Genomic DNA, 15,988 nt, shown 5'->3' with positions numbered 1-15,988 from the left:
TTCAGGAACCCACAGGGGGTCACGGTGAGTCAGCATTGAGTCCATGGCAGTGAGTTTGGTTTGTTTGGTTTTTTTTTTACAGCTCAGTAGTAAAAGCACAAATATTTTTTTGAGACAAAGGATTTAAAATTCTTTTTATGCGTATTAAAAATGTATCAAGTATGCATTTCTCCAAAAGAGGTACGCAAACGACCACTAAGCATGTGAAGAGATGCTCAGTGTTGCAGTCACTAACCCAGAATGCCAACCCCGTTGTCCTGGAGTCCATGCCCACTCGTGGTGACCGCATGGGTTGCAGATTAGAACTTCTCCAAAGCGTCCCTGGGTGGGTTTGAAAGGCCAGCATTGTCCAGCACTTACCTGTTTGGTGCCACCTCAGGGCTCATTAGTCCATCACAAAATTGCATTGGGAGAACTGCAGATGGACACACCCGGAGGTTGGCCATCTTCAAAGGAACCGAGAATGCCAAGCATCGGCATTCTCTGGAGAACGGGCATCTTCGCTCCCTGCGGGCTGATGGGGAAGTAAACCGCTTAGCAGTTCCTTCGTGGAACTGCCTCAGGGCTCCTAGGTATCCAAGTAAAAGAAAGGAAAACCCATGTACACACGGAAGCTTGTAGGTGGATGTTCTTAGCAGCGTTCCTCCTCCTATCAGAGGTGAGAACAAGCCAAAACTCCACCGGCTGATGAATGGCTACCTACACATGTATGTAGCTGTGGAAAGCAGGAGGGTACCGATACATGCCAACATGGAGACCGTGGGAAACAGCATGCAGAGTGCAGGAAGTCCGTCACAAAAGAGCCCATGTTAAGTGATTGTCTCCTGAGAAGAGGCCGCTCTATAGAGGCTGAAAGAGGATTAGTGGGGGTTGAGGGAGGTGTAGCTTTCAGCTGACTGGAGCAGGAAGGAGGGGCTAGGAATTGAATGCTCATGAGTCCTTTTAGGGTGTTTAAAAGTTGTTCTAAAATTAGAGTGTGGTGATGGTGGCACAGCTCTCTGAATATAATTTTTTTAAACTTAGAATTGTAGACTTTAAATAGTGAGTAAATTGAATGATATATAAATTATATCTCAATAAAGCTATTTCCAAAAATCCATAAGATTTAGAAATTACACATCGCCACTCCTCAAGTTCTGTGACATACAGACCAAAATGAAAGTGAATCGATTGAACTTTTCATTTACTTTTGTTGGTATGAATGCCAGACTTTGGGGGGGGGGAGTTAATCCCCATCCCCTCTATTTTATTTCCTTAACTCATATCTGAGACCAAAGCCGCTGCCACCGAGTCCCTTCTTAGGTAGGGGTTGTAAGTCTTTACAGAAGTGCACAGCCTCATCTTCCTCCCGCGGAGGGACTGGTGCGTTTGAGCCACTGCCTTTGCAAAAGGCTCAGGCTCGGTGCTTATCAGACAGCACCACGAAGGCTCTTTATAAAGATCATGGGTAATAAGCACGTGCTGAACTTGGATAAGGGAGCTCAGGTGGCGAACTGGTTATGCATCGGGCTGCTAACCCCAAAGTCAGCACTTCGAAACCCCCAGCTATCCCTTAGGGGAAAGATGCGGCTCTCTGCTCCCATAAAGAGTCGATGCATTGGAATCCGCAAGGGTAGTGGTTGACCTGTAGGATCCCTATGCGTTGACCTGGACTTAATGGCAGTGAGTGAGAAACATGGATAAACCATTTGAACATGACTATCTTCTCCTTTACTTGGAAGAAAACATGGATGCTTAATTTTTTCCCCCATGGTGTCTATTTCGTTTTGAAATGTAACATTTCTTCTTTTTCTTCCTTAGCCACAGCAAGTGGTTCAGAAGAAGCCTGCTCAGGTAAGAGATGATTATGATGCTTATCCCAGGGGGAAAAAAAGTCCGTAAACTTAATTCTTAATTGGTATTTTTTCTGCTTTTGAAAATGCCGGCAATGCAGTAACAGATTCTTGGAAATTGGTTGTATTCTCAGAAAAAAAAGTCAAGAATAAATAGTTCCAAGATCATCCTTAAAAGCCGTAAAAGATAAGCAGTCTTCTGACTGGGTTCAAAGTAAATATAAATGCTTCAGAAACAAAAAGAGAAGTTACTTTGTTTCAGTGCCTCGTATGTAAGAGGCGTACTGAACCTCAGGGCAGTTTTCTGGTTCGTGGACTTCAGCTGTCCTCCTGTCTACCTGACGACCCTCCATGTTCCACGGACATGACAGGGCACATATTCGCCACACAACCATTCATGCTTCGTGGCTGGAAGCCGTTCTGTTCATTGATTCATTCCATAGTATTTGATGCACCCCGAGGACCCCAAAAGAAGTTGGGAATGTCGGAAATTCCCTCGTGTCAAATTTCCAGATTGATGAGCGCTCCGGCAGTCTTTGAAGTCCTTGGCAACGCCAGCGTTAGGAGCCAGCTTTCCTTCCCTGGTTCCATATGTCGGGAATTCCTGGCCCTGAGGCAGTCTGTGCTTGCTACTGCTGAGATCTGTTTCCACCAACTTCCCACTCAGAGCAGCCCCTCAGGCGGAGTGGAATGGCCCCGCGGAGGTCCCCTGCCCCCCAAGGCTGCCATCTGCAAGGGCAGATTGCCACATCGTTCCTCTGCAGCATGGCTGCTGGTTCGAGCTCTGGCACTCCAATCAATTGGGCAGTGAGCACTTAACCACCCCGAGGCTCCACAATCTGCATACCAACCCAGACGTCATACTTAAAAGTATGTGCCCAAGACAAAACAGCTGAAGGATTGTTACATGCCTTTGCCTGGCCTGTGAGCTGTTACGCTATCCTCCCTCCGAGCTGAAGGGGCACGCAGAGGAGCTTGGGAAACGCGCAGAGCCCAGTTGGCACCAGATCTGAACAAGTATCATGAGTGACCGAGTGCTTGATTGAGCGACTTCGCATTAGAACTTGGTCCTAATTTAAAATAGCCACGGAATCGTTTTCCTTGGAAGCCTGTGCCAAGTGTACCCTCCACCCCATTCTCCTAAGACGGTGTCAGTAAAGACCGTCCTGCTATTAAAATGCCTCTTGGAGAAGAGTTGAAGCTTTTATACACATATTAGGACCATATGATGGGGGAAATGTATTCAAATGACTCTCCTTGTTGCACTATAAAGGGAGAGAGACCATTAAAATAACTGTCATTGTCATCGTCCCTGGGTTCTCAAGAGCAGGGGGAGGAGGGGGAAGACCCTAAAAGTCAAGCCAAGGCATTTCTAAGAAGTATTAAGCATAATAAGATACACCGGGAGATTTGACATTTCCAGGAGAGCCCGGGTAGGGTGATGGTCGCCTCCTTCGTCAGTTAGCTAAAATGAAGAGAAAGTGCGTCTGTGACTCACCCCGTGTGTGTCTGAGGAGCAGTGCAGTGTGATCGCAGCATGCAAGGCTGCGAACTGTGCATGGACAGCATGGTGCGGCCTGTTAGAAGAACCAGCTCACTGGTGTGCAGAAAAGGAGCGGAGCAAATGCACGCTCGCCGACGTCTGGGAAGTGTGTGATCTGATGGAGAGGTTCTTAGTCTTGGCTGTGTGTTGCAATTGCCTGGAGAACACACACACACACACCGAGGGGTGTGCTACAGCCCACCCTTGTGAGTCCCTTGTGAGCAAGTCTTCCTTGGCGATGAGGCGCAGCATGGACTAGCCTACGGTGGGGGTGTTCGCACCATGGACATCAGCAAGCACGACAACTCCAGGGGGTCAAACATTGCCTACACACCGCTGACCTTCACCTCCAGAGATGCGCATGATTTGGTCTGGGGCAAAGGCCCAGACATCAGGAATATTTTATATAAATGTCTTAAGGGTGGGGTGAGAGCACTTCGTGGACCGGGAGAAGACTGCTGAGCTTCATTACTGGTGGTTGAGCAAATGGATCGCAGGAAACCGGCGGGGTCTGTGGGGCACGGAAAGGCTTTGGAGGAAGGAGTGCCAATTGCCAAGGGCGACAGAAGGATTCTTCCTGAAAGAGTTTGGATTTTGCTGCTGTTTACTTTATCGGCGGGGGTGGGGTGGGCATGGAAACATAAATTTCGGGGTGGAGGTGGGCAGGGGGAGACGTTGAGAGGAGATGGTGCCCACGGCGGGCACAGGTTGCCGGTCGGGCAGGAATGCACCGAGAAATGACCCAAGAGCAGTTTTAGGCCTGCACTCTTCCCACCCCCACCCCCCCCAAGAGAATCGGAACGGCCGCAGCCACTGAAGTGAAAGTTCTTCTCTGATGGGAGAGGTGGGTTGTGAGCGACCGTCCCTGCTCCAGATTTACCCTTGAAAGGAGAGCCAGTGACTTAGCAACAAGAACCGAAACTCCCAGGACTTCCTAATCTGTATTGTCTGGGGACCTAGTGATGGATTATCTAAACGGGCTACATGGAAGTTCAGGGAGGATAATGTAAATTGTACACGGCATTCAAAAGAAGCCCATCCTTTCCCATCTGTTTCTTTCAGAATAGCCGCCCAGCTGGTTTTCCTATTATGGCCGTCTGGGTTAGCTCAGGTCTTTCTTCATCAGCAGGGCTTGGAGTGGCTGAATTCAGAACCTGTTTAAGGAGGCGCTGATTGGAGCACAAGTAAATTCTTGGTGTCTAAAGCAAAAAGCTCAGTGGTGGGTTGGAAGGTGCCTACGTTTTGCGATCCTGCTCTGTTGGGGCTCTCTGGGGGAGGGGAGGGGGCTATTTGCCCATCTGTGTAATAGGGTAACAGTACCTCTCCCTTTGCGCCCAAGAAAGAACATTAGGGAGAGGTGAAACGGTATTGTATTCCAAGGCGCATTGTGGTGTGCTGGCTTATTTTTCATTTCCAGATGTTTATATTCTCAGAAGTTCTAGAAGTCTTATAATTAGTCCAAACCTGCTACTCTTTGGACCTCCCATTATATTCATTTCATGTCTCCAGGCTTTCGTTTTATTTAAGGGTCTTTTTAAGTAAGGAGGAAATGTTAGCACAATTACAACAGCTCGCCACCGAGATGAACCCAGAGTCAGCCTCCCGCTCAGCATGTCTCTCGTGACGCATCCCTCCCAACCCTAACCCTTTCCTGGGAGCCCCGGATAGGGCCCCTCCTCGAGGGGGGCTGCAGAGCACCAATTCAGAAACGTGATACATCTCAAAATCGAGACGAGTGTTTGTATATATGAGTGCATGTGTTCAGAGAGGAGTAAAACTTTAACAGAACCCCCCACAGCGAGGGGTTGTACTGGGAAAGTCAGCCAGGTACCATTAGCTGCATGTCTCAAGCGTGTCCCATCATCTGAAGAGGCAAATTAATAGTGTCTTAATACTCTTAAGGGGAGAAAAAGTGCAATAGTCACATTAACTGTTGGGTTTTCTTTTTAATTCCCAAACCAGTGAAAACAAGCTTACGGGCTAACTCAAGTGACTGTGTTTTCATTTAAAGTGATGAAATAACGAGTAAAGAGAAATTAGCTAATTTCTTAGTTTTTCAGCAGTTTGAAGCAATTGCAGCCTCACCCTCCTTTACGCTGATCATGGTGGTTTGGGTTTTGTGTTTCACTAAGAGAAACACCATAAAAGCATCCCATTATTATTATTGATATGAGCTCTGCTTCGAAAGTTTCCGTTTCCACAAGAATAAAGCACCCACCACCACCTCAGAAACGCTGAACTGATTGATCAGGTTGTATTGTCTCTTGATTTCCCTGCTTTGTTAGGCTATAAGCAAAGATTGGAAGACTGCATTTTAGATCACTCAGATATGTTGCTTTATTTGTGTTCACTCCACTCTGCCAGACACAAAGGGAGGGAAACTGGGCTTTTAAAACCTCAAGAGTTCTCCTTCCTTCCCTCCTCGGTGTTGTGCAAGCCAGCAAGTTCTGCTGCTCACTATCCGCACAGGTAGAAACCTGCCCCTTTGCGGTTCCCCACAGAGCGAGCTGGAGCGTTTTCAACTTCGCAGAGACGGAAAACAATGCTCTGTGTTTTGAAAGCAGAGTTTTTACCTGCAAGGAACGTCTTCCGTAGGTGTTGACAGCCAGGGCAGAGAAATCTCAGGAAGCCTTAGTTATCAGGGGGATTTTTTCCTTTTTTTTAACCCACTCTCTCTTAGGGGGGAAAAAGGTTGACTGTTTTTACAGAGACTTCAAGGGCAGTTGTGAGGATGTTTACATTTCAGACAACCTAAACATTGTTTGGAGCAGAATGAGAGATTTCATTTCGGGACAAGGAAGTTGATGAATTGCAGTCAGCATCTTGTCCTCCACAAAGGCGTTTTACTGAGGCCCTGAGTCTAGTGCACATCCTCAGTCTTCGCCCGCGGCTTTCAGTGGTGCCTCGCCACGGCCGTCTACAGGCTATCCTACATCCGATTTGCAGACAGTCGTTCTTCGACCCACTTGGGGGGCATACTGGATTTCTACCGCCCAAGTCATAAAGACTGCCGATTTATTTATTTCCTTAGTTATGCTTGCTCGAGCTGGTGAAGCATTTTGCAGGCTCGTAAATGTTTGGTACTGACTGGCAAAGCATCAGGAGGCATATCAAAGCTGGCCCGGAGCGGCTCTGCCTTCTTGTATAGGAAATGCTTTTTGACTTCACCCCTGACCTCTGCTGTTGCAAAGGTCAAGGGGGAAAGGAGAAAGCCGTTGCAGTGAAGGAGTACAGGCGTGCAACAGAAGAGGAACTCTGCAAAGGGCTGAAGCTGCACACCAGAATGGCTCTGGGTCGTAAAAAGGTGGAATGTAACAATTTTACCCGAGAGTGAAGCTTGCGCCCGAGATGGAGGCCCAGTGACTTCTTGGCGAGGAAGCCAGGCATGTCTTTGCAGAGATGACCCCGCTTCTGCAAGCCGTGAGAGAATGTCACCTCATTTCATTTAAAGCAACGAGCAAGCGTTGGTCTTTCTGTCCAGTGTGACACATTTGCTAAAGGGTTGTTTTTGTGTTGTTTTTAAGTGCACGTGTACTTGTATTTCACTGTGGAGGCATCCTGCAGCCTAACCAGGAAATAGGAGCCGGCAGTTTTTCTTATTCATGCAGTGTCTTTTCCTGTCTGTTTTAATGCAAACTTGCCTTAAAAAAATGTATCCAATAGATAATCATTCTTCTTATTAACCAAACTCGATGACACAAATTAATATGGTGCAAGTAGGAACAGGCATTCAACCCTGGTCTTGCTACGGAATCCTTAATGTTTGAGTAAAAATATATTGCTTTGTCTTAAGTTATCCCCTCCCCATTTTGGCAGAGTCTGCCACCTGTTTCACAGTTGTGTATCGGCTCCACTGTTATTATCGAGACCATCATCATGTTACGCGACATTCGCATTTCAAGATGATGAACAATATGTAATACAGTGGTGATTTAAACTTCAGAAATGGCCTGACCCAGTGCAGCGCATTAGCAGTTCTGCAGCGTTCTCTACTTTTAGGAAGCAGTAAGAACAGTTATTTCCTGCCATAAAGCGGTGCATCTGGAATGCAACCAGAGGGCCACCTTTAACCTAATCCAAATTGCTTTTAAGAACAACTTTGTGTAGACAGAGGAACTGTTTTGGAAACGTCCCTTTGATCATTATTGCAGAATCAAAACTGGCATCGAAAAATAATCACACTCACGACTTCTCAGACTTCGTGACGAGGAGATGCTGTGATTTGTATTATTTGTTGATTCATACAATTCGTCTTTATCATCTTGAAAAGAGGACTCGTTCATCTCCAGGGGTTTGGGGTTGTTGTTGTTGTTGTTGACCCCTTAGTGAGAAATGACTCATTTCCCAAGGACCATCGCTACCAAAGTGACAGACCTCTGAGATCAACACGACTCGATTTCCAGAACCCACGATATCATTTTTAGTGTCTATGGGGAAAGCGAAGTGCTCGAATGCTATGCAGAAGGTGGGTGGTTCGCGCCCTCCAGGATGCCCCTCAGAAGAAAGGACAGGCTGTTTCCGAAAGAGCATAACCTTGAAAGCTTCAGAACAGCCCTGTTTTAACAAACGAGGTCACCGTGCATCAGAGTCAACTTGACAAGAATTGGCTTTTGTTTGTTTGTTTGTTTGGGTTCTAGTTTAATCTATTATTCTTTCTTTTTCAAGAATCCTAAAGAAATAAATACAAAATTAGGAACGGGGATTAATAAGCCCAGATCCACACTGTTCAGCATAGAGAACTGTTACTCTTTCTCAGGCTTCCCCTTGGCTGTCATACTTTTCCCTCAGACAACTCCAGGAGGCACAGATGCACGTGATTGGCACCAGTCTGTTGACATGGAAATAAGCCCCTAGCCCCACTGCTGGCCTCACCCATGAGAGCCAAGGTTGAGGCCAAGGTCAGTGACATCCACCTTCACATTTCGTGTGCCCTCCAACAGACTTCAAACTTCCGAGAGTGGGTGGTGGTGGTGGTGGTGGTGGTGGTGTGTGCGCTGCAAAATAGCCCTGGTGCACAGCTACGTGGATCCTGTAAGTCTGGTCTTTTGCGCTTGGGACCTCCTGTGGGTCGGGCGCCGACTCACAGCCCCCAACAGCTCAGGAATGAAAGACGCGGTACAAACGCTACCGTTCTCCTGCCGCAGGTTCCTTTGGAACGCCGTTTCTCAGCCCTCGTGTTTCCACGAGGACTCCGCGAAATCCTTGCATGGTTTATAGGAAAGGGGATGTGGGAGGCAAATACTGGATGGTGAAGCAGGCGGGGAATAAAGAACAAAGACATGGTTTGGGTGGTCTTGTGCGTTGCTTAGAAGGAACTTGAAGATGGGATTCTTAGTCCTCGCTGCAATGGAAGGCAACCCTTGGTTGGCAGGGAACCCTTGTTGGTGAACTTGAGATACTCTTAAATGGGTCAAACCACCGTGCCCTTAAGGAGTCGAACATATGGTGAAAAGAGTATGTCATTAAACAGCGATTACCCTTTCTAGCTCACCTGGTGGCGTTAAGATGGCTTGAATTATAATTTTAGCCTACAGCATTCAAAGCCAAATAGCTGCAGAATTCTTCACAGTTGAGCAGAAGAAAGGGAGATTCAGGCCATGAAAAAGACAACCTGGACTTCTGTGACCTTGTGCTCCTTATTATTGGAAGGTCAGGGAAAAGACCAGGCTTTCCACAGCCTAAAGTGTTGTCTCGGACCCACAGAGCCTGACCGACCCTGTTCTATTATCAGTTCCATGGCCGTGAGGTTGCTTCTTTGCTTGTTTGTTGTTTGACGGTGAGGTCTGCGGTTCTAACCTGCCCGCAGACCTCAGGATCTGCTCCCACCAAGGCTTACAGCCCCAGCACCTCAGTTCTACTCTGTGTTATGGGATCGCTCCGGGTCCAAACCAGCTGGAGGGCACAGAGCAACAACTACAAACAAAGAGGGGCATTCTGGCCACACACCCTCTACGGGAGATTGTTCCCGTGCCCGTCTTTCATTGGGGGGTGGCCTTCAGTGCAGACCTACTGTTTAGTCTGCATCTGAAAATTGAACCCAGAATGACAGCTCTCAGCTTTAAATTCCCAACTTCCCCCGAGCACGCACCCTCACCAGTAGTGTCTGCCCGGGAAGGTCGATGAATAAACTCTCAGGATATTTTCAAACACCACCGAGGTAGGCATTTTTAATCAGCTAGCTTCTGTATGGTGTAGAGCCCCTGGGTGGAGCAACCCAAAAGATTGGTAGTCCAAACCCGCCCGGAGGCATCTTGGAAAGCATGGCCCAGGACAGTCATAGCCACACAGAGCAGTGGCGGGATTTAAGGAATTTCACCACTCAGTCACTGCTGTCATGGCCGTTTTAAGGACAGGAAAACTATATCCTGAAAGGTACTTTATTACTTCACAGTTAATACTTAAATGAGAACAAAGAGGTGCCCACAAAAGTAGATGATAGGAAAGGGTTTTAAACTATGAAGGAAAAAATACTAACACCTGACAAAAAAAAATAACTCCCCAAAAACCAACAACCCCCAAATAATGAAACTCCTATTTAAGTTATTTCCATATTGCTTTTCCCCGAGCGTCATGGGCTCTGTGATTTATCCTTAACCTTTTTCTCACCGGAGGAGGAGGGTCCTGTTCATTGAGAGGTAGGCCGGTCAGACAATAGTCACTGTGTTTGAGATGTTAGAGTTAGGTGACATCTCTTCTGAATATGTTACGGTCTCTGAAAAACTCCTTTCCACTTTTGCTGAACTGACAGCTATTGTCCTGACAGTATTTCTAGCTCTTTGAACACTTTCAGGAAGAATACTTCACTTGCAGTATCTCATGGGGCTTTGGGATGTGACACAAGCTGAGTCGAATGACAGCACATCGCCTTCTGGTTGTTTGGCACTTCCCCCTCTGCATTCTATGCTTATTCACAGAGGTAACAGGCACGGGGGAATAAAAAGGTAGTCCTTTATCACAAGGATAATGAGTCTTATGGAATGAATAAATAAAAAAAATAATCAGGCTTGATACCATCTAGTATTTTAAAATCTCTGGATGGAATGAATATTACTGAAGTTGTTTAGAATACTCTATTCTGAAGATAAAAGAATGTAAATTTCTGATTTCTACAGTGGAAATTGATTACAAGTGCCATTTTAATCTGTTCACAAAACTCAGACAAAAAATTGGGTATTGATTCTGCCGAATTGGTGGGAACCGCTGAACCCCACCCCTGACACAAACCCCATGGAGCAGTTCTGTGAAATCCATGATAGGGGCACTGTGACTCAGGACCAACTCGCTGGCAGCTGGGCAACTGCTACGTGGTTTGGTTGTGCGTGAGCACACCCTTGATGTATGGGCCACACACATGGTTTTGAGCCTAATCAAAAGACTAGTGGTCCAGGGAGACTCTCACTGGGCTTTCGTGGTCCGTCTCCCGTCCCGCCCCCCCCCTCCCCTCACCACCACCACCCTTAGTCAAAAAATGGAAGCAGTCAAGAGAATTGACTCAAATACAGCTATGCCTGGGTTACGGACATCTGACTTACACACGAGCCCTGCTCACTCTTTAATATTACATAAACCTGCCCTCTCTTTGAAATGATTGAGCCAACCTATACTCACAGCCAGTCACCGTCACCGACTGCAGGTGCAGCTTTTAAACCATTGAAAGGACTTCAATCCTTTTTGGGGGGCATGAAAATCCAAACCAAACGTACCACCATTGGATTGATTCTGATTACCCTTGGGAGGGGATTATAAAATTCAAAGTTCCTTTGGCAGTAACAATGGGGCAATTTTTAAGAACTGTCTCAAGGTGCAAGCCAGCATCTACATTAAGGAGCAGTGTCTCCCAAGTTGCTGGAGAAAATGGGAATGGCGGAGGGTCCCTACGAACTACTCTGTTTCAGAAATAAGGCTCCTTGAGGAGGACAGGGCGGCCAGTTGTTCCCCACATCACTGGCTTCTGTCCCTCCTCGCACTGAAGGAGAGCCCTGGGTGACGTTCGGCTAGACCATGACACCAGCTTATTTTACCTGCCTGACACAAGGGTTATTCACCTAACGACACTACACTTTGAGCAGCATAAACACAGGCCGCAAAAGCCCAGGTCATTGGGAAGGTGAGACCCGAGGGGTGCGGAGGTGAGAAGCGCCTCGGGTCAGCGTCCGTGATCCGCTTGACACCCACACCTGTGTAGGCCGTCCAGGCCAGGCGGTGCCACAGAGAGAGCCTTCTCTCGAGTAGGCGGGGCAGTGGAAGTCACCGTGTCCCCAAACCATGGAGACGCCGTCTCTGGCATCCGAGCACTCTTGTTGTTAACTGATGTTGAATGGGCCCCTGACGCACAACAGAGCAGAGTGCTGTCCGGCCGGTCCTGTGCCATCCCCATCAGGTGCAGGCCGGGCCATTACAATCCATAGGATTTTCTGGGGTTGATGGTTTGGTTTGGTTTTTCCAGAAATAGGCAGGCCTGTCTTCTTAGTCTGGGAGCTCTGCTGAACGCTGGTCAGGTGTCATAGCAGCACAAGCGCCTCCACTGACAGGTGCATGGTACCTGCTCATAGCGGGCGCCACCCAGAAATGGGATCCCCGTTTCCTGAATGGAAGGGGAGAATTCTACCACTGAGCCATGCCCAGCACTGTAAACACTGCAAAATACCCACCCAAGCCCACTGCTGCCAAGGCTGTGTAGACTCATGGCTACCCTGCAAGGACAACAGAACTGTCCACACCCTACTGGAGCAGCCGGCCACATTCCTCTCCCATGGAGCGGCTGGTGAATTCGAACCAGCAAGCCCTTTGGTTAGTCACTGTGCCACCAGGAACCCTTCCTATCGCTACACCCCTACTGACTGACAGCCGTGAGTGCATGACTATCACCGTCTGCAGAAGAGATACACTAATAACAAACTTACTTGTATCGCATGAAGAGCTCTTAGGAGCCCTGGTGGCGCATTGCTTGTTCACTTGACTAACAGAACAGTTGGCGGTTCAACTCCATGGGAAAGATGACCTAGCCATCTGCTCCCATCGAGATGAAAAAAAAAACACTTCATTGCCATCGAGCCAGTTATCACTCCTGGTGAGCCTGCAGGTCAAAGTAGAACTGTTCATATGGGTTTCTGAGACTAACTTTATGGGAGTAGAAAGCCTTGTCTTTCTCCCACACGGGGGCTGGTGGTTTAGAACTGCTGGCCTCACAGCGGCCCAACTTGGAACCACTACCCTCTGAGGCAGCCGGCAGCTCTACCGTGTCCTGTAGGATGATTGGGAGTACGACTCAGCTTGACAGGCTGCAACAACAAAAAGCTGTTAAGTAAAGGAACTAATTAATACCAGGGATCATCACTTGTAACTGATTTGTGTCTAAGGGATTTGAATATCAGAAGCTTCACCAACTGAAATCAAGCAAAGTTTCTAGCAAGGATTTGAAAGGCCGATCACATTCCACTTGGGATAGGGTCTATGTAAGTTCATGGCAGGATTCTATTTCCTTCTGTAACCACTGGAGCATGTGTGTGTGTGCATGCACGCATGTGCACATATGTGTACTCTGGTTTCCAGAAACTCAAGCAACCAGAGGTGGAGCCCCCTCACCTAGACCCAGGAGGCTTTCCAGCTGGACTCGAGTGCTATTCATTTGTGAACTATGGGAAAGAATAGAATACGCCCTCTGGCTTCTACTCGGGAATGGAGCTTGGATGGTGTCGTGGGTCATGCGTGGAGCTGCTAGCCACGTGGTCAGCCGTTCAAAACCGCTCGCCGCTCTGCAGAAGAAAGATGGGACTTTCAGCTCCCGTAGAGTTACCCTCGTGGAAACGTGCAGGGGCAGTTCTGCTCTGCCCTATCTTGGTCACTGTGAGTAGGAATTGACTCAGTGGTACTACGTTTGGTTATTCTGATCTGCATCAGGATTGGTAGCTGGGTCCACACCTCATGTCCTAATGAGAGGTGAGTCGTTTGGAGATGGATGAACAGTATTCCTGCCCAACAGTTGAGCGACATTGTGGAATTTAAAATATTATGTGAAAAGATGGGGTCATGGGGTAGCTGAACCCCAGCTTGTCTCTCTTTGGTCTGCCCTTGGCTTTGATCACGTTACATCCTCCTTTGTGGGCAAGACTCCAGAGAGAGTCTCCGGGTCATGGCCCGTTGCCTAGTCAAGAGGTATATATAAACCTGCTGCTTAAATATGTGAAGCCCGCCGTTTGGGGGCTGGGACGAGAGGGAGGTAGCTTCATATGGCCCACATTTCCCACATTGCCCAAAGCAGACTAAACAAAACTGGTGCGAAGACTCAGGGATTGATGCTGCTGTGGTCCTATTTGCGAAGCTGTATCCGTGTGTGTGTGTGTGTGTGTGTGTGTGTGTGTGTGTGTGTGTGTTTTCTCTCCCCTCCCGTCTGCTACGCTCCTGCACAAGCGTCACACATGGTCGCATTTAGGAGCCTTTCACAGCTGAAGTGTTTCCAACACTAATGAATGGAAGTTTGGTCATATAGCGCAGACAAGTTCTAAGGCATGCTTTACTGAATGGTGTACTGTAGTGACCTGGGAAAGGAAGAGGGGTATAAATTGTGTCAGTCAGCCACCCAGACAAAATGAAGCCATGTGGAAAATCAGATCTATTAAAGTACAAAGCTGTTTTAAGCTGGCCATTCTCAAAGGGGCTCCGTTTGCTGCCGGGGTAAATGTTTACCTATCCCCCTGGATCTTTTTCACATGTCGGCCTGCAAAGACAGGGTGCAGTGTTTGATAAAAATCATCCTCTCACTAACGAGGCTCTTTATCACCACTGTTTACTGTCTCCACCGTGCCAACCATGTCCTGAAAGTTAGTGAACATTTGTTAAATAAGCTGAAGTCAAGAGGGCGGCGCGGCGCAGGCGGCTGGCAGCAGCCCCAACACATTCCAGAGCCCCGAGGAGTTGGCGGGGCAGAGGGGAGGCAAGAGTGGTTAGATTTATGTGAAGAGGAGGCCCTGCAAAAACATAACATGTTAGATTTTCCCTGCTTAGCCGGCCCGCCATTAAATGTTTGGTGGACGTGGATTTAATGGTGTTGAGATAGAGCAGTTGTGTCCGACTGTGGGCCTCGTCTTACCATGGGCTTTAATGAGGAGGAGGAGGGGGAGCTCAGCTTGGAAAGGAAGGCAAGCAGGGCCCTCCTGCAGGAAGGAGAGGCCAGTGGTTCAAACTGCTGACCGTGTGGTTAGCAGCCCAGAGGGTAACCACGACGCCACCGGGCCTTCCCCTCAGTGGCTGGCATTCGGAGCTTCTTCACTCTGCTAGTGAGCGGGATAAGACAGCTAACCGCACGGGGTGCAAACACTTAACACACTGAGCGGCCAGTAAGTCCAGAGGCAGTTCAGAGAAAGCCCTGGCTTCGGAAAACCCTGCGGAGCAAAGTTTCTCTCTCCTCTCTCACCTTCTCTCATTACCAGTAGGGCGTCCTGGTGGTGTCATGGCTAGGCGTTGGGCTGAGATCCGCATTTTTGGCAGCACCAGCCAGCCAGCCAGCCACCTGCCCTCCTCGGAAGAAAGACGGGGCTTTCTATTCCGGTAAAAAGTTACCGTTTTGGAAAGCCACAGAGTTTGCTGTAAGTCTGCCTGGACTCGATGGCAGTGAGTTTGTCTTTGCAGAATTATCACCAATAGTTTTACTCCTAGGGGTTGGGAGTCGGGCAGCTAATCACAAGGTCAGTGCTTCAAACCCAGCAGATGCTCCATTGGGGAGAGATGAGACTGCCCGTTGCCGTAGCTGGACTGCCTCAGAAACCCACGGTCACTGAGTCACAACCGACTCAGTGCATGTGGGAGGTTTTTGTCTTGTTTTTATTACCAGTATCTGGAGAAGGGTTTATTTTTGTCTTACAGAAGAAAAAAAAACCCAAACAAGCACGTCCTGGTTTGGATTCGTACATGCTGGTTTCTGAAACTGATGATTGGGATGTTGTAGAGGATTATAGCAAACTCCTTCCTCCCCTTTCGACGCTGGTTGATGCCTAAGCTTTCACTGGCCTGGCATTCTCTGGATGGGCAAAAACAGTTGACTGTGCAGACGAGCTGCCCTGAGATGTGGAGCCTGGGGGCAGACGATGGCGAATGCCGGTTCTCTGGGTCCCCTTGGTTCGTGCCAGTTTAGGAAGCCAGCCCGGGGAGGAGGCAGGCAAGCGCACCCGGACAGCGGTGGAAGGCGGTGAGCTGTGAGCAGCGCACCCAGTGATGGCTGTCCTCTGTGTATTCCAGGAGGAGACTGAAGAGACGTCCTCACAAGAGTCTGCCGAAGAGGATTAGGGGCTGCCGACCTTGGATTTCTACCTCAGCAGCAGTTGAATCTTTTGAAGGGAGAAGACACTGCAGTGACCACTTCCTCTCTATTGTGTCTTTCCACTTTCCTCTGGGGTGGGGTGGGGAGGGGTGGGGGGCGGGGCGGGAGTGACGGGGAGAAATCACATAACCTTCCAAAGGACTATATTAATCACCTTCTTTGTAATCCCTTCACAGTCCCAGGTTTAGTGAAAGGAAAGAGAAAACAAAAAACAAAAAAAAAAAACTGCTGTAACACAGGGGACACGGTTTAACAATGCAACTTTTAATTCCTCTTTTCCTTTTTAATTTTTCTTAA

General features: G+C 48.3%; 1 protein-coding gene across 1 annotated transcript in view; it reads left to right on the top strand.

Moving 5' to 3' along the window:
• HMGA2 (high mobility group AT-hook 2) overlaps positions 1-15,782 on the top strand; it is a 140,239-nt gene extending 124,457 nt beyond the window's left edge. The window contains exons 4-5 of the mRNA XM_075551331.1: positions 1,801-1,833; positions 15,610-15,782. Of these exons, the coding sequence (XP_075407446.1) occupies positions 1,801-1,833; positions 15,610-15,657 (81 nt within the window). The 3' untranslated portion in view covers positions 15,658-15,782. The remainder of the gene's footprint in view (positions 1-1,800; positions 1,834-15,609) is intronic.
• Positions 15,783-15,988: the final 206 nt, after the last annotated feature.

This window comes from Tenrec ecaudatus, chromosome 6 (genome assembly GCF_050624435.1).
Source record: "Tenrec ecaudatus isolate mTenEca1 chromosome 6, mTenEca1.hap1, whole genome shotgun sequence".
Classification (NCBI taxonomy): Eukaryota; Metazoa; Chordata; class Mammalia; order Afrosoricida; family Tenrecidae; genus Tenrec; species Tenrec ecaudatus.
Note: the sequence above shows the minus strand (reverse complement) of the source record. Positions and strands in the feature narration are given on the sequence as shown.